Raw genomic sequence first — 22877 nt, forward strand, 5'->3', positions numbered from 1 at the left:
TGAATTCCGCACTCAATTCACTTAAGAAAACATAAGAACATTTCCTACCTGTAACTTTTTCCTAATAACTGTGGACTCCCACTGCTGAAGATAATCTGTCAATTTAAAGATTTTTTTTTCTTTTTTCTTTTTTTATCTCCTACTCTTAAAACACTTAATATTACTATATATGAAAGAAAATGCAAGGAAAAACTTGTCTAATCTGTGAACAGTTACATGCCACTTGTCTTAGTCAGCTTCCTGACAAGCTTGGGTAGGCATTTCAAACAGCAACAGAGGAGACATCTATTTTATAACACGGGAAAACATGTACTTTAAAATATAAAAAGTAGCATACGGTTCCAGAGGCATGCAAAGGACCAGAAAATGTTACAATTTTAAATATATGATATAGAAGTTATATTTCACATTAAATTGATTTATGTCCAAAAGCATACTGTTTGTTGGATTTTCATTTTAACACAGCTATAGATATGAATAACCAACTAAACCAGAGAAAAAGACAATAACCTATTGCTTTTGCAAGACACTATCACAAGAATATACAAATATTAGGCATTGTTATTATATAATATAGTTGGTGAACATTTTGGTCAGATTTGCAATATACTTGCAAGAATAGTATTGCACAAGTGATTTACTTGTTACTTAAAAGCCTTTTCCACCTAGGAGTAACTTTCAAATAGAATAGCAGCATTTACCTTTTACTCTGCAACCTTCTTTCCAAGTGGTCCAGGTTATCTATATTACTAATCAGGACTGTGCACTCTACACTTTTCCTGTTTTACACTCTTTCATCTCTTAAAAAGGCATTCAATTTTGTAAGGACTGAAAGGAAAGGAAAAGAAAGTTTCACAGTTCCTAGCACATTTTAGGAGCTATGAGTTATTTTAGTAACACACCTTTCAGAAATCGGCATAAATATGTTAACAATTTTCCATTTAAAAATGAGTAATCCCATCCCATTCGAGTAAGAAAACAGAACTCTTCAGATTCAGTTACTGAAGATAACAATTTTCCTTTACCTCTAAGTTACTGAATTAGTTTAAGACCAAGAATGAACAAAAGGCATTATAGTTATTCAGCAGCCTTTGCCAAGGCAGTTGCAAGACCTAATCCAAAATAAGTGTGATCCCTTTTCTAGTTTTTGTTGTATCACTTAGGCAAAACTCAGCTCATTTTTTGGGCAAAACTGTATATTGGTATTTTAAAAATGTTTTTGTTTTGTTATAACAGAAGTTGTCATTCTAAATCCTCCTCTGCATGGGCTGCATAGGATGTGGAAGATCTCTATTTCCCCTTAGTAATACTATTAAACTGGAAAATAAGTTTTACAACATAGAAAAGCTACAATAAAGGCTTGGAAGAACAGCAGTAAACTTTAAGGATTTCACATAAATTTACAAGACAAAAATATCTGAATAGAGAACACTAAACAATCTTTTGAAAGTAAGAGTCTCTCTTTATAGTCCATTGACTATATTCACGCTAATAATCCTACTGCATATCTTTAATCCCTCTTCTCACCTCTCCCCTCCCCAAAAGTAATGGCCCTTTGCATTTACCATACGGTAGGATCATGCAAGTTTACCTGGCACGCTCTCAGTTCACTCCTTAGCTCAGTTCTTTAATATTTTCTGTCTCCATATCGGTCACAATAATACATAATAGGAGATTAAAAGTAATTATAATCAGTATGATTGGGAAACTGACACTGAGTAAACAACCTAAAGGGATAAAAAGAGGACAAAAACAAGCAAAAAAACAAGATCTGATCTACTTGTGTACATACTGGCCAACTGATACATGTTAACAGTAGGAAAAAAAACCCTGCTTCTCTTTAAAAAAATGTTTCCAGGAACAGATCTAGAGCACTTAGGGGGCACATGTCTTCTCAGCTCCAGGTTCACAGAAATGTCAGTGGGGAGAAACCTCTGGACCTAGTCCAGTCCCCCACCTGCTGTGTGACTACCCTTGAAATTAGAGCATGTCAGCCATGGCTACCTAACTGTGTTGTACTGTAGGCAAACAAAAGCAAGCTGTTCTTGCACTCCAAAGCAGCTGAACACTGCATAGCTGCATTAACATTTTCTGATGTACTTCTCTGCAAGCCTTTCAGGCTCAGATTCAGCCCTGTACAACAGGCTCATACTTTTTCCAGTCTGGATCTGGCTGGCAACYGCCCGGCTTGGGACCTCATCAGAGGCTTGCATGCATTCATCTGCAAAACTGCGTAAATCCAGAAGCTTTCCAACATTTTTTGCCAAACATCCCCCTCAGTAGCTGTAGCATGGCAGTGTAGGTACTTGCTCAAACAGCAGCAGCTCCTGGCTGGGTGTGGGGCTATGTGCCACTTTGAAGTGGTCTGCATAACCCCAGGGATAGAAAGGGCCCTCCTCCCCACCCCTTTAGAAACTTTTGATACAGACATACTTTGAAGACTGAACGGCATACAACAAGGATCAAGGACTAAACTGCAGATATTTATGAAGAATGGCAACCACAGCATCCTTTAAGCTTAACATCCTTAGGAAAGGAGTGCTATAGAACAGAAAAGCTATGATGTGTAAATTCAGACGTGACAGGATTTCACCATGTTTCTGTTCTGTGTGTACAGTACCTACTCAATGTTAGGGCTATTTGGTGCTACACAAATGGTCAAGATAATTGTAAGAGGGAGCTCATCAACAAGCTCCTGGAATTAAAAGCAAAACCATGGATCTCAAATTCCTATCTTTGTATGGACACTACAGCAACTGCTACAGATTCAGAGAGTTCCCTCACATTCCTACATAAACAGTGTCAAGGCAAGAAAACATTATACAGCTGTACAGGAGTAATACTTAAAAGTAGAATTAATGTACCTGTATGAATCAGATACCATGAGGAAAGCCAACCTGAATAGCTTAAAGAAAAACCATCACTTCTACTCCATCAGAAATTATTTGAGCCTTTAATGAAAACTGCAGTCACGTAACCACAATTCCTCTAGTCTTAAAACACAACTCCCTCCTCCCACACACCCCAACCCCAGGCTTTGGCAAAGCAGCTGTAAGCAGGTAAAAAATAAGGGTGCAGCTTTGCCAAAAGACAGAAAAAGTAGGCATGAAATGGGAAAATAAAAATAAAACCTACATTATATTGCCCCTTTATTAAGCAGTTAGCACTAAAGATCACTAATGCTTAGGCCCAATCCAGAAAATGAGGTCAAAAAGGCAGCAAAACTTATGGAAATTTATCTTAATCAGTAAAGACTAGGAACAACTGAAGAACTAATCGTAAGACTGTTGATATGGGCAGCATATTGATTAAATACAGTATGGGCAAAAACAAGATGAAGCTCGTTTCAAAATATAATTTGAGCTAGTCATTCACACTGCTAGGTCATAAATTAACTAACTGCTCCCAAAACAAAGTACTTCAAGAATTCACACCTCAATGCACAAAAGCCATTTGAAAAGGCATGAGATTTAAAGAAGTATGAGATTATAAACCTGTTGAAGTATAAAACTTGTGGAAGAAATTTTCACTCAGAAGTTTATTTGATTTGGTTCTGAGCAATCAACACTAGAAAGGAGTAAGGAACTAACAGCTTGTCAAAAGAATCTAGAGAAAAAGACAAAGGAGCATTATAAAGACTTTTGGGATAGGAAATATGGAGAATCTTTTGAAAAAATGAACAAAAGGTTAAAAAGGGGGCAGGGGACTTACGGTAATCTGTTTACTGAAAAGGAAGAACATTCCTTTATATCATTCTTCGAAATAATACAAACAGTCAATTCATTCAAAACTGAAAATACTTCCCATCCAATGTATAATTGACTTAATGTCGTTGCCACATTCAAGGTAAATGCTTAGATTCATCCTAAATAAATAACTGGAGACGAGATGGGATAAAACTACATTCTCTGCAGAATTCACTTACGAAGGTTAAGAAGAAACCTCTCCCATGGAGAGTTCACCTATAAACGCCCACTTTGGGGTCCTTCAGTAGGTAGATTTCAAACAACTGGTACTTCTCATCAATTTTCCAAGGAAAACTTCTGTATTCTTAATATTTTGAAATTAAAATATCACTGTCTCAAAATACCAAGCTATAGGTAGGTGCTCTTCATGATAATACATAACTACTCTGGATTGCTCTGAATCACTGCCTTCCTTCATTAAGGTGGACCAAGCAGAAGCTTCAGTGCCCTATTTTTAATTGTTAATTCAGATACAGAAAAAGATACAGCACAGTGAAATAAGTCTTCAAGAGTGGTGGAAAAAAAGTAAGTCTGTAGAATTTCAAAAATTATTCTTGCCTCTCAGGTTTGAGAAAGACCGTACCAGTACAGTCTCCTGGCAGAGGTATGATTTACATCAAAAACCAGTTTGTGCCGGTGTCTGCTTTGCCTACATTGGGGGTATTTACAAAGGCAGTTCTACTACCTCTGTCTGAAATACAAAATAGGCAAGGAACACGTTTTAATAGCCAAAAGTATCAAGGTACCAGAAAACAGTTCCACCATGCAGTTTCCATTAAAGCAATAAATGGACTTATCACAGAAACAACCAGAGATCATTAGTCACTGCCTCATATCAAACTATACTCTGCAGTTCAAAAAATTTTCTTTTTAGACAACACAAATTGCAAGATAAACAAATTCATTATTTACTCTATTTCACCTTGCTAAAGCAACAGCAGGACTACCACCCAAGGATAAATCCAGTACTCCATCATGACATAATACCTTTTTTATTACAATATCCAAAAAACTGAGTATGCAAGATTTTGAGATCTCAAGATCCCTTCTTCAATCGCAGGAATGTGCCATCTAAAGACTGTATATTTAAACCATAAAGGAGTTTAAATGTAAAGAAAAGAGAAAAATGCATTTTCTTCATAAACATTCTGTGTGTCTCTTACTACCAATCACACCATCCTTTGTAAAACCTGAAGATTTCTCTCTGTAAAGCAAATATATATATAGTGTTGGTAGCCCACCCCACCCCATCCCAAGATCAGTTTTTATTAATCTTCTGTATTAGTGTCAACAATCAGCTACAGATACATATTACTTTGAGAATTAAATACATAACTGTTTAATTCAAACAAGCAGAAGGGCAAGAGGAAAAAGCATTATGTGAATGGCACATTTGGTTGCAGATTACCAAAACATTCAGCCTTTACAATTCAATGATTCTTTCTCTAGTAATCAACTTTCAAATAAAATTTCTCTTTGTTGCAATTACAGACCAAAATACACTAGATATTTTTTTTTTACTACAATCTTACCATAGTAGTTTAAGAAGTACTATTACAAAATGCTTTAATTAGTGTACTCTTTACAAAGAGTCAAAGAGGCAATGTAATAGCAGAGTACAGTGTAAAGAGTGCTTCTAGGAACTAGGAATTTTTGTAATATACTACTTGGTAAGCAAAATAGCTACAGAACTCACAGCCACAACTGTATGTCTACTATATCTCACTTAATTAGCTGCAGCTTCAGTGCATTCAAACTGTGCCCGATGTCTCTTAATGAAGAGCTCTGTCAGCGTGAGCAATTTGAACAGATTAACACTGTTTTGAATTGAAAACACCCCTCCTTTATCTGAACTAACAATGTAAACGTACACAGAAGAGGGGAGTTTAGAACTCAGTCATGGAAGTGAGTGCTTACAATGGCCACCTAAGTGAAATTCTCAATCTGAAGGGAGGTGATCTGAGATTAACAGAATCAAAACACAAAATAGGCAAACAAAAAAGGACAATAACAACCAACAGAGCAAACACTTTCTAAAGAGCCTATTCTTTAAGCCTGCTTCAGAGAGTAGGTTGCTCTGCTCTAAAAAAGTGAATTTAGGACCTAAGGCTTGGAAGTTTTAAGAGGCCTAGGAGACCAAGTCCATCTTCAATGTCACTGAAGTGCTTTCACAAGATATAGCTTTTCCCCGTGTTCACTGGTGAAGATGGGAGCCTTTTTGTAGTGTTCCACCAACTCATCCATAGTATTAAAGCGACGCTGCCCAATACAATAGACACTGTCCACGAGCTGCACCTTGAAATGTTTGTTCTTCCCCGATGCCTTTAGAGATACCGAGAAGTCACTGGGCTGTTGAGAAGAATTCAAAAGGAAAAAAGAATTACATAAAAATGAACAAAATGAAGACATAATTTTGTGGTTTCAGGAACAAACTGTGCAATATAGTTGATCATAATTTATGCTAGTCTTTGTTCCACAGTTCAGTGCTTTAACTACTTAAGAAACCCAATAGTCTATTATTCAATAAATAATTGCCATCATTATTAACATGCACAGTTAAGTCAGTTAAGTGAAAGCTCCCCAGATACACAGTCTGAAGTTGCCAATTACATGACTAAATTGCAAATAGTATTTCAGTAACTCAATCTAGAAGCATGAGAATGTCAAGGAGAAGAGAAAAAACTTTCATCATTTATGGTTCCTTTGATAGAGAGAGCCCTGGAGAAAGCAATTACTCCAATATTGCTTGGGTGAGATGAAGAAAATTCCCCACACCACTTTTTTTTTTTTTTTAGCCATGACCACTAGAGGGCCTTTCTTGCTTTGTATTGCAAAAGAAAACACATTCACCTTTTATTGTCATTACCACACATATGGGAAATAATTTCTTACTGAATACACCTTTTATTTAAAAAGATAAAGCTACAGAATAAAAATACAATACAAATCTCACCATCAAACCATCATCCACAAAAGAAAATTTAAACACTGAAGTGATTTAAAATGGAACAATTTCACATGAGAAATCCCTCAAAGTCTTAGCAATCGGTTGCTTTAAAGAAGAGAATGCTCAGTGTTATCCAAACAGCCTGGCTGAGCCCATTTGTGCAACTGTGTGCGATGCAGAAGGAGGAGGATTAAGGAGCACCCTCTACCCCTGGCTGCCTGCTGAACTTCATCTTCACCTCTTGACCACTGCTGGCTGCCCACAAAGACTGGATGGAGTACAGACTCTGCACTGCAGCCCAGTTGACTCCACCCAACAGGGAAACCAGAAAGCAAGAGGTGGCAGCAGGCAGGCACAGCCAGCAGGAAAACTGAATTATAAAAAATAAAAATGAAAAACACACCCCAGAGGTTGGAGCCAAACTGCTGGCCCTTAATGGATATAAGTGATGCCTGACATCACTCTGGAGGTACTGCCGCAGGCTCTCTGCCCACTGAAGTCATAGCTTCAGACAAAACTCTGAAGGCAAATGCTGTTTTCAGGTATTCTCTTTCTTGGGTTGCTTGTTCCACCCCCATACCATGCTGCTTCTTCAATTCTGTCAGCACGGTGAAGCGGATCAAGAAACTCATCCAGGTTAAACAAAAAACACAACAGACTATTTGGTTCACAGCATCACCCTACAAACAGTCCTGTGAGCACAGCTGTGGCACAGCAGGGGAAAGAGCAGCAGGGGAGTGGGGCCCTCTAAAGTCAGTATTGCCACTAGACTTCATTTCACAAAATCACAGCCAAAGGACGTGTCTACACTGTATCTGAGGGTCAGGTACACACTTGAATGTGTACCCAAATAAGCTTAATGACAGTATTTCTCAGCTGTCCTATCTGTTTTCCTGCAATGATTGGGGCCTCTGCCACACACATCCCCTACATTCTGCCTATTCCAATATCTTGTACTTCAGTTCAGATCTTGCCCTCACCTGTTTTGTAACTGACACCTTCTATTCCCTCCCCTTCCAATTCCCCATCCACCCTTCCAAAAAGCAAACAAAAATATCCCGCAAGATCTAGCTAAGCTGGCTTTGACCTTGTCTAGCACCCCAGTTCTGTGCAGCAGCTCTTCACCTCTCATGCTGCTTAAGCCAACAGCCAGCTCCTATAACCTTAATCCAGAGCCTTCCCCTCTTCTTCTTCAAGCCCCCGCAGCTCAGATCCAAGAGCACTTTTTTTTTTTTTTAAAGCCACAGCAGAATTACTTCTTCGATGTGCAAGCCAATGTCAGAGTGCTTTTACCCTGCCTGTGAGCCCGGCGAAGGCTCCACAAGCCTGCTCCTGCAGCTGGTGCAACCAGCTAGTGCATATCCATGCAGGCCTGGTTCAGCTCTGCTTGTCACTGCACAGAGAGGAGAGACAGGAGGAGGCAAAGGAGAGCATTCCCCAAAACCTGGCCATCACACACACAAAGCACGCTCCCATGTGAAGGCAGCCTCAGGCAGCCTTGATCAAGTCCATTGGCTCAAAATAAGTGCAGCATTCCTCCTGTGACTGCCGAGGGGGGAGAACAGGGGAGCCGGGGGGAGGGGAGGGTAAGAAATATCTGATAGAATATCCCTGGGGTTTCTAACACTCCACCCAAGATGCATTTCAAGTCCTGTCATCTACCCCTGGTTCCAAGTTTGAAAACTGCTATTTTAAGCCAGCCAGCTCTGATACTAAAAGTCCGACCTCAGAAACGTCAGAAATACGCCTGCAAGGAGTTCCTGCCAAGGCTAACCTGTTTTCAGTACCTACCCTATTAGTTCAAAGCTAACCCAGTGGTATCAACACTGCATCGTGATCAATATGACTACAGCATAGACAAACCCTCTGGCAGTCACAACCACATAGGTCTGGAATCTGCTCATGTTTCAAGGGACATCTTCATAGCCCTAACACACACTCATTAAATCATCATAAAATAAAGCGGGAACCAAAGCACAGCTCTGCACCAGTGAGAAGTCTGGCAGCCAATTCTGGGACTCGGGAATTGCCAATGAGTGATTTAGGGCACTGGCTCTGAACAGTGTGCCAGTCGCTCTGCTCAAAACATGAACTACAACATAGGTCCACGGAGAGTATTTTCAAAAAGGACAATACAGAAAGGAGTACTTAAGGACTAGATGATGAGGATTTGAATAAACAAAATCAAGTCTTGTTGACTAAATTCTGATGCTTCTATAATGCCTATGCCAGCACAGAAAACAGTAACTGAAAGGCCCCCATTTAAAACAGAACTTATAAACGGGAAGGTCATAATCTGAACCCAAAGCATTTTTTGTTTTTGAAATAGGTAAAGATCTAATGAAAAAGGTTTAAAAACAGCTGAAACAATCACTTTATGCTTTAACAAGTTAAATGTTTTCTAACAAAGCACAGCTGCTTTCAGCATGTCAAAGTTTTGAATTTTCAAAGCTCTTTGTATTTGCTAAGAATCAATATCTTCAGACCGGAAAAGATGCATTAATGACACACAGATAGGTGCTCAAAGAGACCTTAGATCTCTGATCCACTGTGCTTGTCCTATACACTGGCCCTACTTAGACCTCTCTGAGGTGGTATTCACAATACATTAGTTTTCCTGCCATTTTAATTACAGCTTTAATGAACGACCATTCTCCTGAACCACTGACCATTCTTCCCCGCCTCAGAGCTCTTAATTAGACCCATGGATAAATAGAAGACATCATTATTGTTCATTTTCTCCAGAATATATGTTACAAAGTTTAGTCTTCTGGTGATCTAATTTAATTAATAAAAAAATAATAAAAAAAAAGGAAAGGCTGATCTAACTGATCTAACTCTTTTGAGAGCCATCATCCGGCACAAAGAGACGGAAGAGCTTGAACAGCTGTTGCAAAAATTCTGAAACCCTTTACTGGCATCAGATTAGTAAAGTCTACAGGATACAGGAAAAAAGAGCAAAAACAACTGGACTTGCATTTGCTTTTGTTTTAGTTCTTCCCCACTGCAACAAACAAGCAAAATGGTTAAAGACTATTTAACAAAAATTTCTAGATAAACTACTGCTCTCCAAACTTAACATTACCATTCTGAAGTGTTTTGGTTCAATGCAGCTTGAATTGGTTCCCTGCTGTCCTCCTTGGATTTGTTCCAAGTCTGTTTATTTTATTTAATTACTGCTTAAACTATTTTGTTTCAACTGCTCACCATTTTTTCTCCCTTCCCCATCTTAATTTAATTGCTACATTTGGTTGTTTGCACACCAACTATTCCAGGAATAGAAGCCTCTCATACACCCTATAAAGGTACATTAAAAGTGAACTTTAATCCCTAGAAAGTCATTGATGATTCTGCAGAATTATAGAGCATAGCTTGATGGCAGGGAGCCTATGAATATTTCTGTACGGTCATAATTGGGAAGACTTAAATCTGAAGCTAATTCAATTCCTAAAGCAGCAAACTGAAGATTATCTGATATGCATTTCCAACTCTTCAGTCCAGCTGTACTATTTCTTAAAACTGGTTCAAATTCCTGTATTTTAACTCTTGTTTATGACTAGGATGGCCATAGGCTAGCTAGTGCCTACTGAATGTGGGAGACAATAGGCAGAATCATGCTCCCTTAACTTTACTTCTTTGGTCATGACCCTGATCATATTTTCAAAAAAGGTGGAAAAGATTACCATGAAGACAAGGTATAAAGCAATATAAGGGAAAACAAGGGAAACTGGAAAAAAAAGTTCCCTCTTTACAACCTCCATTTGGGAATGATGCAAGACAATTTTATAATAAATAGCAATGCTGGGAAAAATAATCCTCTCTAAACGCCTTTTACTGATCCTGTAACTTAGTTCTTTTCCTTTCAATCCAGTTTCACTTTCTCCATGAAAAATCTTCTCATGCACTCATTTTTCAGGTTATTCCAGTCCCCTCGAGTTCAGATCTGCTATGTTACCCCGCAGCTCCCCAGCTCCTTCAAGCTCCCTAAACAGGCTTCCCTTTATTCCTGCTCAGAAAACAACAATAAAGCCACTCAAGTCACCCAACCAAAAAAACAAACCGTAGTTCAAAAGTCTAAAGTCAGGTTGGAAAGAACCATATGGGAGGGTTAACAATTTGTTTACCTACCCCCCCACCTCACCCCATATACTCTATTTATATATATTAAAAGCTCTTCCTCTATGTAACATTCACCATGTTTTTGAAACTAATTCATTTTTCTAATGTTGTTTTTTAGATCTTCACATACAGCTCTAAAGACTTCTATTCTTCCACTTAAGGATATATCCTAGTAGTTTATTTTAAACCTGTCCTTAAAGTTTCTCCTTCTCTCCACTGTAGTTAATCACAGCATGCCACAGAACATGACAAATGCTTCAGTTTTTGAAGAGTTGCCATTGCTTCTATCTGGAGCTTGGAGGTTTAAAATTGCAGAAATATAGGACACCCCAGATGCTACAGAACTTGCCCCTCAAAAGCATACAAGTCCTCCAAATCTGCCTTCTTCCCCTGCCAGCATTATTGCCAGGCAAAGAACACAGCCTTATGCAGCCTTAATGACTGACACAAATCCAGCTGCACCTGCAACCTCAGCATCATCTGAATACAACACTTTGCCACCCTGTTCCAGGATGTGTTACTATAATTTCATAGCTGTGACACTCTTGGCAGAATTTAGCCCTTACCTCCTAATGAATAATTGCTCGTAGAAAGCCCCCCCACCCCAAACACCAACTCCCCCTTCTCCCTCCCACCAAAAAAAACCCCTAAGTAGAAATAATTGAGGAAAAATAGCTTCTTCCCCAATTCATGTGAAGACCTCTTAAAGCAGTGTTGTTTGTCTGATCACAAGTTTCACACCCACTAGCAATTGACTGCAAGGGTCCTGACAGAAGCTCCCTTTGAAGCCTCATGGTGCTGGCAGCAGCCAAAGCTGCTCAGGAGCCGGAGGTGCGTGTCACCCTCCCACATCACAGGCCACCGAGTACTGCTGCTTCCTGTTAGCTACAGCAGGGAACTAGCACACAGACTTGCTTTCAGAGGTAAACTTGAGCAAGAACAGTCTTCCCTCCAAATTTGCTCCTGTCCCCATCACCTGGGCTAGCGGAATCAAAGTCTCGGATCAGGACTGTGAAGAACATCTACCCAACACAGTCTGAAAGCATCAGCCAAGACTTATTTGCCTTGCGTTAAGGACATAAAACAAACAAACAAAAATCTCTAAAGAACCTGCAGTTCACAAAGGGTAAGAGAGAAATAGTGGCTATAAAGAGACTGTATTGTTTAAAGCCACATTATTTGTTCAGGAGTGCTATTTAAAAGAAACAAACTTTGTTTTTTTTAAATCAACTGAGCAGCCTGCAACAGAACAAATAAAATAGCAATGGTAACTAGGGATATTCCACTTCAATCTCCTCCTTTACGTCTCCAAGAACTCAGGTGACAGTAGCTAGATATTAGGCAGAAATTTGGCAGAAATTTTACCAGCAGGTAACAGTGCCTCTTGCATAAATGATGGACTTAAATGGCTCAAATAGACAAGCTTATGATTCTAATAAATACTATCTCATATTTAAGAAAACCAGACTTCCAGCTACATGACAGAGTTCATCTCAGTGTATTCACCACAGTTTGACCCCCTAGATCTAGAGTGTAACTGAGGATAGTATTTTTGGCTAAAGGAATCTAGCTGTGGGATAAGTCTTTTAAATTAAATCTTACAGAAACACTGGAAAACCTTGCACCCTAGTAAAGTTTTAAATAAAAAATGTCTCATCATCAATCAGTTGAAAACAGAGAATCACAAACCTCATCTATCCAAGTAGCTCAGTTAGAGAAAAGTGCTAAATTCAATGAAACTTAGGGAAAACTATTTTATACAAAAGACTTTCAGTAACTATGGTGATGAAGGGCTAAAGAAAACCCTAAAATAGGTCAAAAATCAGGCACAAGATTATCAGGATAACTCACAATTTTATCCACGGGGTCTTTCTGGAAAGGACCAACCCCTAATCTACAGTTTTGATAGATGGATTCATAAAACTGTAGTGGGAAGTGCTGCTCTCGTGAAGAAACGAGAGGAACTGGACAGCAGACGGCTTTCCTCTCCTCAGCCTTGTCCCTCTAATCAAGATCTTTGGTTCTGATCTTGCAGACACTTCTGATGACTTCTAGCCCCAGCGTGCACAGTCGCTGCAGTTACGCATGTGAAATGTGACAACAGTCAAGATTGAGAGTTATTTCTAAAATCTTCTTTCTTTGTTTCATAATAAGCTTGAAATAGATCTTTTGTTAGCCATCTCTTTTTCCAGATGCTATCGCTTATGCCCATTAGCTTATTATATCATTCCTGGTACTTACGAAAAAAAATGAAAACAAACTAACAGTCTCAAATGTTTTTTATAATTTACATACATAAACAAATTAGGGGATAATATGATGTATAAAATGATTAAGGCAGATAAGTTTGGGATGTAGTAAAATGTCTCTTTAAACCTAACAAAAATTAAAATTCTTAAGTGATACAAATTCTTAAGTGAAACAAAGCAGGCATTTACATGCATAACTACAAAGTATTTCTCATTGTTTAAAAAAAGGCAAATACAGAATCTGCAAGGCCAGATCAAGATTAAAGAAAAAAGAATGACTTCCTCAATTCAGACAACAGTCACCCGAGTTTTTTGTCCAAAAAAACCTGCTGTAACATGGAGTTCAATAAATTTCATGAGATTCCAATAAATGTTGTATGCTGGAAAGAACTTAAAGACAACATTCTGAATGAACCTTTTTGTGCTCCACAAGCAACAATTCCTCCAGCAACAACGAAGACAGCCAATTTGAAACTGCTCTGAAAACAAGTGCATTTAACATCATGATGTCATGTTAAATTAAAAGGTTAATGTGTTCTTTCCAGGAAATTCATTTACTCAAGCTGCAGACTCTTAAGAGCAAGGAAGCGAGCTGCAACACAGCGGTCATTATGGCATGCCACTCGGCAATGCCTGCATGCTTTTGTATTTTAAGTACTACATTAATTTTCAAACCGTTCTTCTGGCACAGTCCCAGAAGACAGAAGACATTTGGTAACTACTTATCAGGACAACCCAAAATATCCAGATCTGAAAGTAAGTCTCTCTCTGCTGGACAGCTGTACCAAGAGTACATGGTTTTCCATACTCTTGCCAGGGTCACAGGCAGGATGCTACGTTTGATGGACAGCTGGACTACCGCAGAGTAATTTAATGATTACCATAATCCCCTAGTAACTTTCTACATTTTGGAAGACTGTATGCCCCATTGCAGTTGTCTTTTCTATTGACTACATAAACTTAAGCCTGTCAGGCTCTGTTCATAAATCATGTTTCTAAATCTCTTTTTCTTCTTGTTCTCCTCTGGTTTATTTGCATATGTCTCCATTTTGTGGTTACAGTTAACTGAGAGCAGAAATAGGAACTCACTGACACACATAAGTAAAGCTTTGAAGAAACAGTAGTTTGGCAGATATCATGTCTTCTGCAGAGAAAAATCAATGGAGGAAGAATGCCTGAAATCTAATCAGACAATATTAGATACAGAAAAATATATTCTGAGATATTACAGAATTGTATGTTATCAATAATATTATATAGGATGTTAATATTTTAGGGAATAGAGACACATAAGTCCTGAATCATTCTAACTTCAATAATAATAATACAATAGTAATGTGTTTCAAAAATTAAAATGCAATATATTTCATTTGGATTTGGAAAACCCTACACAATTAATAGTTTTTCCTTGTCTTTAAACTGTTGTTCTATTGTCACTAGCAGCCACTGTCCTTCTCTTTGCCAAGACGAAGCATGCAAGCCAGTCCCAGACTTCAGTATCACTAAATTAAAAATGCAAGCTTCAGTTAATTCAGAAGATAGATTCTGCTAGTCTAGAAAACTGCCTCTTAGAGTTTAGTAAGGAGCTTTACTACTAAAGAAGTTTTATTCTACAGAGATATGTGTCCTACCTAACCAGTCTGCCTCTACACTACCTCACAGATTCTGACTTCATTCTGAGACTTTTCTGAGTGGCAGAAATTATGGCTTATGAAGAACAAAATCAGCAAAAGAAAACATGGAATATACTTCCAGAAAAGCATCAGGAACTAAAATAACCTTCATTTCCAGAGCTGAGCTTAAGCTGAATTCTCCACATTAAAGCAAATTCACTGTTTGCCAGCATACAGTGATACCAACATGTGCTGTTGAGTAGTTAATGAAATCACTTCCACAAGCATGGGAACAGTTCTTCCTCTGTCAGGAGGCAATGATGAAGACTATCACAAGTTCTAATCAGAAGTATGTGCAATCAATACAGCCTTTTGAAAACTTGTTAGAGCCAAGAAATCTTTTAAAGATCATATTATGGCTCAAACTATATGCAGTTGACATTGCTGTAACTTTTATTTGCAATCTACACTGTAAACCAGCCTAACGCCCAGATGGACATAGTGAAGTTGATATAAATATGCTTTTACAGAGATAGATGTGTGTAGCTGTATATGGTGTCTTTACATTAGTAGTACTGTACCCCCATATTAAGAGACTGAGCTGATTTAACTAATTTTGAATTTTATACATGGAGCAGCAGAATATGTAGATATAGACAGGTACTAAACAGCAAATTGTCATACAATTGAAACAATGAATGCAAAAAAGCCCTGATCATAAATTGTGTTTAATTCATCTTCAAATATTTTATTTTTGTTGTGTTTTAAAGACATATGAGGGAATTAAAAATCATAGTCAAAGAATAGAGTGCTTTAGCTATGCATTCCCATGCTTCAACATACATGAAAAGCCTTTCAGTGTAATTTTAAATTTGAACTTTCAGAATTATAATGATCCTTAATCAGCATTACTGATATCCCTCTGATGTCATCAAGTCTCAATTTAGAAGTTATGAGTTGCTGACTGGATCTTCTTTGTAGTGTATAATTTCAACAACTATAATAATAATAATTTCATCTTATTACAACCTAAATAATTTAAGCAGAGCAGAAATACATAAAAAATAGGATTCTGATCAATAAAGAACCTGCACAGTTATTCAATTAAAAGAAAAAGAAAACTGACCAATGCTAAGATCCCATTTTAAATTAGCTTTAAATCCAAATTAATGACTAAATTTTCAGTTCACAAGAACTATTTTATCTTGTAGCACTATAAATTTGAGGAGGATTGCATATGAAGAATACAGGAAAGGTCAAACTGAAGCTAAAAATATTTAATTACTTGCCCACTGATTGGTTAAAAAACCCTTAGACAATACAGTCCACAACTGTTAAGTTTCACTGCACAGGTGACTGTATTTCTGTAAAAGACATTCTCATATACAGCAAATGTATCAATTTGCAATGCTGAAACATTGCCTGTTTCTTTAAGGATGAAAGGCCCTGTATTACACTATCATAACTATCATACTTGCTAAACCAAAAAAACCCACACACTATAAAGATCGAAGCATTGCACGTCACTTACCGAAGATTCACTATCTCTAACAAGGAAGTCTCCTTCCACTCCCCTTTCGTTTAGGGCACATTCTGCTTGATGTCGGGTAACATTCCCATAATACCACTCTCTTCCAGCAAACCGTCCTGTAGAAGATGGTCCTGTGTAGCTTATCTGAGGTGGATGGGAAGTGTTAATGGTAGGACCATCACTTATGATTACTACATAGTTTTTAGGAACAAGACCAATTTGCCCTCTGGAATTTTTACATTTCCACCATTCTGGGTCATTTTCCGGCTTTTCAATAACTTCCATTGTTTCCCCTTTTTCAAAATTGAGCTCTTCTTCTGTGACGGAGCTGAATGGATACAGTGTCTGAACAATATGAAGTACTTTGGTGCCCTGGCCATTACTCATGGAAGCGCCTTTCCTTAAACTTAGAAAGCTCGGGGAATCTGCAGTTGCTTCCTCAACTTCCTCTACCACATAGTTCGAAGGAAACCAGCCAATTTGTCCATTGTAGCTACCTCTCCACCAGCCATCACTGCACTTCTCCATGACAATGACCCGGGATCCTTTAACCAGGGACAGTTCATCCTCTCTCTCTGCGACATAGGCAAACTTAACGTAGGCTGGAATGTTAAGATCATAAATCCGGTCCGCACTGCTACCGTTGGATGGGTATTCGGCATCTGTGCTAGGAGTAGGTGAGGCGTCTCGCGCACTCGTCTTTCTTTTTGTTTTTCCCAAACCTGTTAAATAAAGACAGAAACATGAAGTGGTCACTCAATGTTTTGTTTTGTTTTTTTTTCCCTCCGTATTGCAAATGCTGAATTTAGTGACATGCTCTCGTGCTGTTTTAACAAGAAATGTTAGATGGAGTTTACATCTACCACACTACAGACAGTCAGGAAATACCAAAACTTAAGAGATTTATCTTTTAACATTTAGTACAGGCACCATTAGGTAAGTTTTAATTTGCATTATAATGCCTCTCTCGCTTCTCCAAAGTGCTAGAATTTTAACACACAGTTAAAAATAGTGGTTTCTTCACGATGAAAACAATAAATCACTCCAAGAATTGCACAGCTGGGTGTCATGCCCCCTAAAAATCCAGTCAACTGATTTCCCATCTAATTTCAGTGATAACTTTAACTGGACTTGAGCAAAAAAAACAAAAACAGGGAAAAAAAATCTACAAAAAAGTTAGCACAGTGAGAAAAGCTCAGCTTCCCTATAGATTACACTCTGCTCCCCATTTTCTATTTCAGTCCCCACGCAGCTACAGCTGTAACCAGTTCCAACTGACAGGTCTCCTTTTGAAACCTGCACCTCTTTCATGTAAGTTTAGGCATGTACTGTAAATCATGAACTTCACAATGAGGAAGACTATCTGAATGCATTCCCCTACAAGCTGTGAATTCTGGAGTACTGCTATGGCCTCAGTGATAGCATGAAATAAAATAGGCAGAAGAAACAAATATCATTAATTACATAACCTTTCTTTTTAAGCATGTATTTGTATGTTTTCTCTAAGTATGGAAGAAAATGCACAATTCTTTTGATGTACTTTTCAGACTTCTGCAGCAAGGAGTGCTTAAACATATGTACAAACAGATAAAGTGAACAAATAGCCTTGTTTTCTGAAATTCAGTAATAAAGTTTTGAAGCTATTAAAAAAGACAAAATCTGAGTATTGCACAAATCAAACAGCACCTCAAAACATAACGCAATGGACAGAATGCAAAAAAAAAAAAAAAAAGCAGCTTTTTTAATTTTCTCCATGCTCCAAGATCCTTGTTGACAGGAGAGAAATTCACTTGAGACAAAATGAGCAAATATCAAGTATGACAAATTGAATTAAAAAAAAAATTGATTTTGTTTCTTTAAATAGTCTCATCAAAGGAGACAAAAGTGATTTCATTCTAACTACTTAGGAAAACTTAACCTGGCCACTTCACTGCTGAAACATGTGCAATTTTTTTTTACATATATGTACATGTTTATATAACGAATACATTCAGCTAAAGTTAAAAGTATTAAAAAAGTATTTAGTGCAGTTGAAACTATGTGCATATTTCACAGGTTTAGCTGAACAGCATACACAAATGGTGCACATCTGACCATAAGCAATGATAGCCAGAAGAGTTAAATACATTAATTATTACAGTCTTAACACCTCAAAGACTGCAGAAAATTCCTAAAATGTTTTCTGACCTTCCCCAGTAGCTACCTGCTTCCTGTTTGGGGCTGCTGACACCCAGTTAATCTAGCTCTAACCACATCATTTCAGCCGAGACCCAGTGGCTGCACTTTCAGGCAAAATGACAGAGACCAGCTTATTGTACTAGGGGAGACAATCACAGGAAAATAGTATTTTTACTCTAAGCAGGCTCCAACAGGAAGTTGTCTGGGGTCTGATCTCTGCCAAGATTGGAATTTTTCATCAATTTAGAGATCGTTTTCAAAAGACTGTATGGATGATAGCAGAATTAAGGACTATTAAATTAGAATAATATAAACAAAAGCAATTTAAGGGTCTTTTTGTTAGAAAAGGTAGGGAATTACTTGCTATTACTTCATGCAAAACCAAAACAACTGTATCTCAAAGGACAGATTCATTCTGCATAAAGCCCCACACTAATACTAAAACTTCCAAATTACAAAGTACGTCAAAACCGAAGCTTTTAAGGGAGATATGCAGCACCACTTCTTGAAATTCCTGCTCTACAGTAGAAGAACTAATAAAACCAAAGAAACAGGAGATGATGATGTAGTGGCTGGCCAGAAGACAAGTAGTTAAAAAACAGAGCACAGAGATAACTATGAAGTACAGGGATGAACTGTGAGAGGAGAATGCCATAAACAAAAGTATCTGCAGAAAACTGTGTTGACAGGACAGTTGAAAAAAAAAAAAAATCTGAAAACACTTCTAAAGTCTGATAAAGGTGACTAAACATCTAGGCAAAGTTTATCATCTCAGAACTCTTTTTTTCTTCTTCTTCTTCTTCCCCCAGGAGTCTAATAAACCGCATCTTTTCTCACAAACCTTCCAATGCCATGCCTGACATGGTTTAAACACACTTTTCCATCCCTCTCATTTGAAGCATAAACCATAACAAAGTTAGAAAAACTCAGAAACCTCACCGTTTTTCTTTGCTGGTAAGGGCAAACAATTGCAGATCTTTTTCAGTCTGAGCTTAAATACTTCATTTAACCAGACTTTTTAAGCATGGTAGCAAACTACTGATCAGCCTTTTGAAATAGCAGAGATGTGCACCAAAGATTTTGTTTCTAACCGGTTTGATGAAGGTAACTAACAATTCAGAGATCCATTTGCGTGTTGCACGCAGTGAAGGGCATGGACATCATCTAACATTTTTCTGCAGGGTTACAGCATTCATAAGCAGTTCTATGACAGAACAGGAAACAAGTTGCTCTGCAAGCAGAAGTAAGGAAACCTGCTCCTGTTTTGCTCCTACTGGCTCGCACCTCCTGTGGCCGTCTTCCTCCTCTGCCTCCCCCACCATCCTCAGTTACAGCCCCCCTTACCATATGACTGCCTTGGTTCCCTCAGGTTTCTCTCACACCTTCGGCTCCCCATTGCAATCGCCAAAGTGCCTTCAGAGGGGCTGCCCTTGCATTGCCCCCCCTCCCATGGTTTGCCCTGCGGCCAAGCGGGATCCAGCTCGCTGCTGCCTGTCAGGTGAGAGCTGGGGCTGCCCTGCCTTTCCCTCGAGAGGGGGAGGCTGGCGATGACCCTCCCAGACATCGAGCTGGAGAAAACTGGTTAATTTATCTCCACAAGTCCATCAAGTTTGGTTAAAACTGGCCAAGTTATCAAGGGCAGACAGATGGAAGGACAGCTGACAGAGACAGCATGACTGTATAAGCCTCATTTCCGTAGGAAATGAGTCTAAAAATATTATTTAGGAGGATGGCTGGTCATAGCCAAGCAAGAATAAAGTTAGGACCATTATAAACATTGTATGTCTCTATGACAATGAGAACTCCCGGGGGGGGGGGGGGATAGAATACAATCACCATGAGTAATCCCAAGAAGAGTAAACATTGCATTTACTTGCTAGTAATAAAAATGTACCTTTATTACATATTTGTAAGGCCATCCCTATTCTTATGTCCCAGCAGAGTGAAACCCACATAAGAATTTCCTAGAAAGCAAAACATTTCAGTACTTCAGGAGTCACACTTGGAAGAGTCAAATATACTTGTAATTGTAGTCATAAATTTGGCGTTTTTATTGTCCTCATTTCATTAAGAGATATATTTTCATTAAAATACAACTACATTTTCACATTCCAGACACTTGCATTGGTTACAGCTCACCTGAAGCCATAATCCTTTGTAATGCAACTAATCATTGTGAAGAGAAATCCAAAGCAGTGGATTAGCTTTCAAGTGAGGGGAGGGAAAGAGTGGGAGCAGATAAATTACGAAGCAGACAAAAATCTATTTTACTTTATGGTATCTAGTAAGAAATAACATTGTACATAATCTACAATTGACACATACTAAACTAGTTCATTTTATTTCCTACAAACAAACTGCCAAGTAATCTGAGCAGGTTTAATTTATGGTTGTATATATTGCCAAGATAAAAATTTTGATTAGCATCATTTTAGGAGAATCATACACAGAAGAGATCTTTCTTTTCAAATCTTTCTTTTCTCTGGAGCCAAACAAATCCTCCGGCCCTGAGTTTATTTCTAGGGAGACTCAGAAATGTGCTTCCCACACTACTTAGTACCCTCTTCCTTTCCTCTTAGTTTCAGCTTTAAAGAATAGATTGTTATTTTGAGCAGCACAACTAAGGAAAGCCTGTTTCCTATAAATTTGCTTCCGGTCTCCTAGGTCCCCATTGTGAAAACCCCAGCTCTGCACCCTTTCATGGCATGTTAGTCCCGGTGACTAAGTAGGGATACCCGCAGGTCCCACAATGCCCAGAGGTCCTCCAGCTCACATTTCCACCACCCTCTTCCAACACTTCCCACCTTCCCTCATGTTCCTTAAGCTCCTACAGAAAATTTCTTCAGCTCCCTCCCCTAAAATTTTGAAAAATGCAGGAAGCTCCTTCCGATAACCCCTTTAACGCAATGCTGTAACACCGCTAGTGCCCATACCCTTACCTACTCCTGCCTTGCTGGCTGAGCACCTCGCCCGAAGCTACACTGACAGGCCACACAGTACAGATGCACCGACTATCCAGCTTTCTGCTGCTCAAACCAAAAGAAGGATTCCTCCTTCTTCTGCCTTCAATGAAGGCACTCAAAAAAGGCCATTGAGCTATGATTTTTATGAAAATTTGTAGCTAGGGCAGAAAAAATCAGTTATTTAAAAAAATTTTTCTTCCTATGTCAAATTTGGTTGAAATTAGCCATTTCATTCAAAAACTATTGAAGGGATGAAAAAAAGACAGAGCCTGAGAAGACTCAGTAGGCCTTCATACTAAAATATATTGTGCTATGTGCCAGAAAATCTTTTAAAGACATATGTTGTTCTTAATAAAAGCCTTTAATGCAGCACCCTTAAGGTCCCTCATAAAAGAGGAGCTGTTTTTATTTTCTTGCCCATCTTTTTAGCCCTGTTGCACATGAAAAACAAGTTTATGTGATCATATTGCCTATTTGTCTTCAAGATTTTTTATACACGCTTCTCATCTTCCATGCCAGAATTTCTGAGCTTCTTGATCAACTCTGCAAGAGCCCTTTCAACACAGAAAACCGCAGCAGGAGCTCATGTCAGAGAACCCACACAGGAAATGCACCTGAGAAATGTTTCAGCATTGGAGAAGCTTTTGCTGGAACTGAAAACTCCCTACACACCAAGGCGGCAATCAGGCACTGGACACAAAGCCACAAGATATCAAACTCCTACAGTTCTGACATTCACAGACCTGTTGCTCGTTTCAAAAAGCACTTGCAGAAGATAATCTTTCTCAAAAGCATGATCTTTTACCAACACTTGGCCATGTGATATAAGGATTTAAACAGAGCACATGTTCATCTTAAATCCTAGTTTTATTTTGTGTTGGACTGTCCTAACCACTAGATTTAGACCAAGCTCCTCAAGTACCAAAAAAGTATCAAAAAAACCCCCATAAACCACCACACCTCACCATAATTCAGGTTAACTTTAAACTGCTACACAGTTTATATACAGTTACAAGAACGATACATCTCACTACTGTACAGCACTGAAGGAAAGCTGGTGACTGTCAACAGAAAAATGATGACAGTACCACTGCAAGGGACTACTTGCACTATGAAGCCTCAAAAGGACACAAAAAGCACACAAATCCAAAAAGGCAACATCAGAAAGTGTATATTCACCCATTTCACTTGCAGCAGTGCTCTAAGGAGACAGTAACAAGAAAGAGAATGTGCATTCAAATGCATACACAACACTTGCATACTAGTAGTAAATATATCCCTTTCTACAGATTTATATTCCATTTTCTAATTATGGTTTATATTACTTAGTATCTTTGCTAGACAAAAGCCCATTTACAAAGCAGATATATTTCCTTAATTTTACTAAGACTGACTTACTAAGTCTTTTCATGTTCCTGCAAGCTAGTATTCCTCCCTGGCACGGAGGAGTTATCACATTCTGTATTTTAACTGCTTTTGCTCCTCCACTGAGGTGAAAGAACAGAATCACTGATGTGGCTGTACAATGCAT

The 22877-nt window shown here is 38.4% G+C and overlaps 1 protein-coding gene across 3 annotated transcripts in view; it reads right to left on the bottom strand.

The window, feature by feature from the left end:
• Positions 1–4722: 4722 nt before the first annotated feature.
• Positions 4723–22877, bottom strand: part of NCK2 (NCK adaptor protein 2) — a 90641-nt gene continuing 72486 nt past the window's right edge. For 2 of the 3 annotated variants that reach the window (XM_026068067.1, XM_026068066.1), the window contains exons 4-5: positions 16206–16927; positions 4723–6095 (exon numbers count right to left, since the gene is read on the bottom strand). In XM_026068067.1, the coding sequence (XP_025923852.1) occupies positions 5901–6095; positions 16206–16927 (917 nt within the window). In that variant the 3' untranslated portion in view covers positions 4723–5900. Of the gene's footprint in view, positions 6096–16205; positions 16928–19727; positions 19954–22877 lie in introns of those variants that run through there. The other variant, XM_026068068.1, reaches the window with a different exon arrangement.

Source organism: Apteryx rowi, unplaced genomic scaffold (genome assembly GCF_003343035.1).
Source record: "Apteryx rowi isolate R43461 unplaced genomic scaffold, aptRow1 scaffold_268, whole genome shotgun sequence".
NCBI lineage: Eukaryota > Metazoa > Chordata > Aves > Apterygiformes > Apterygidae > Apteryx > Apteryx rowi.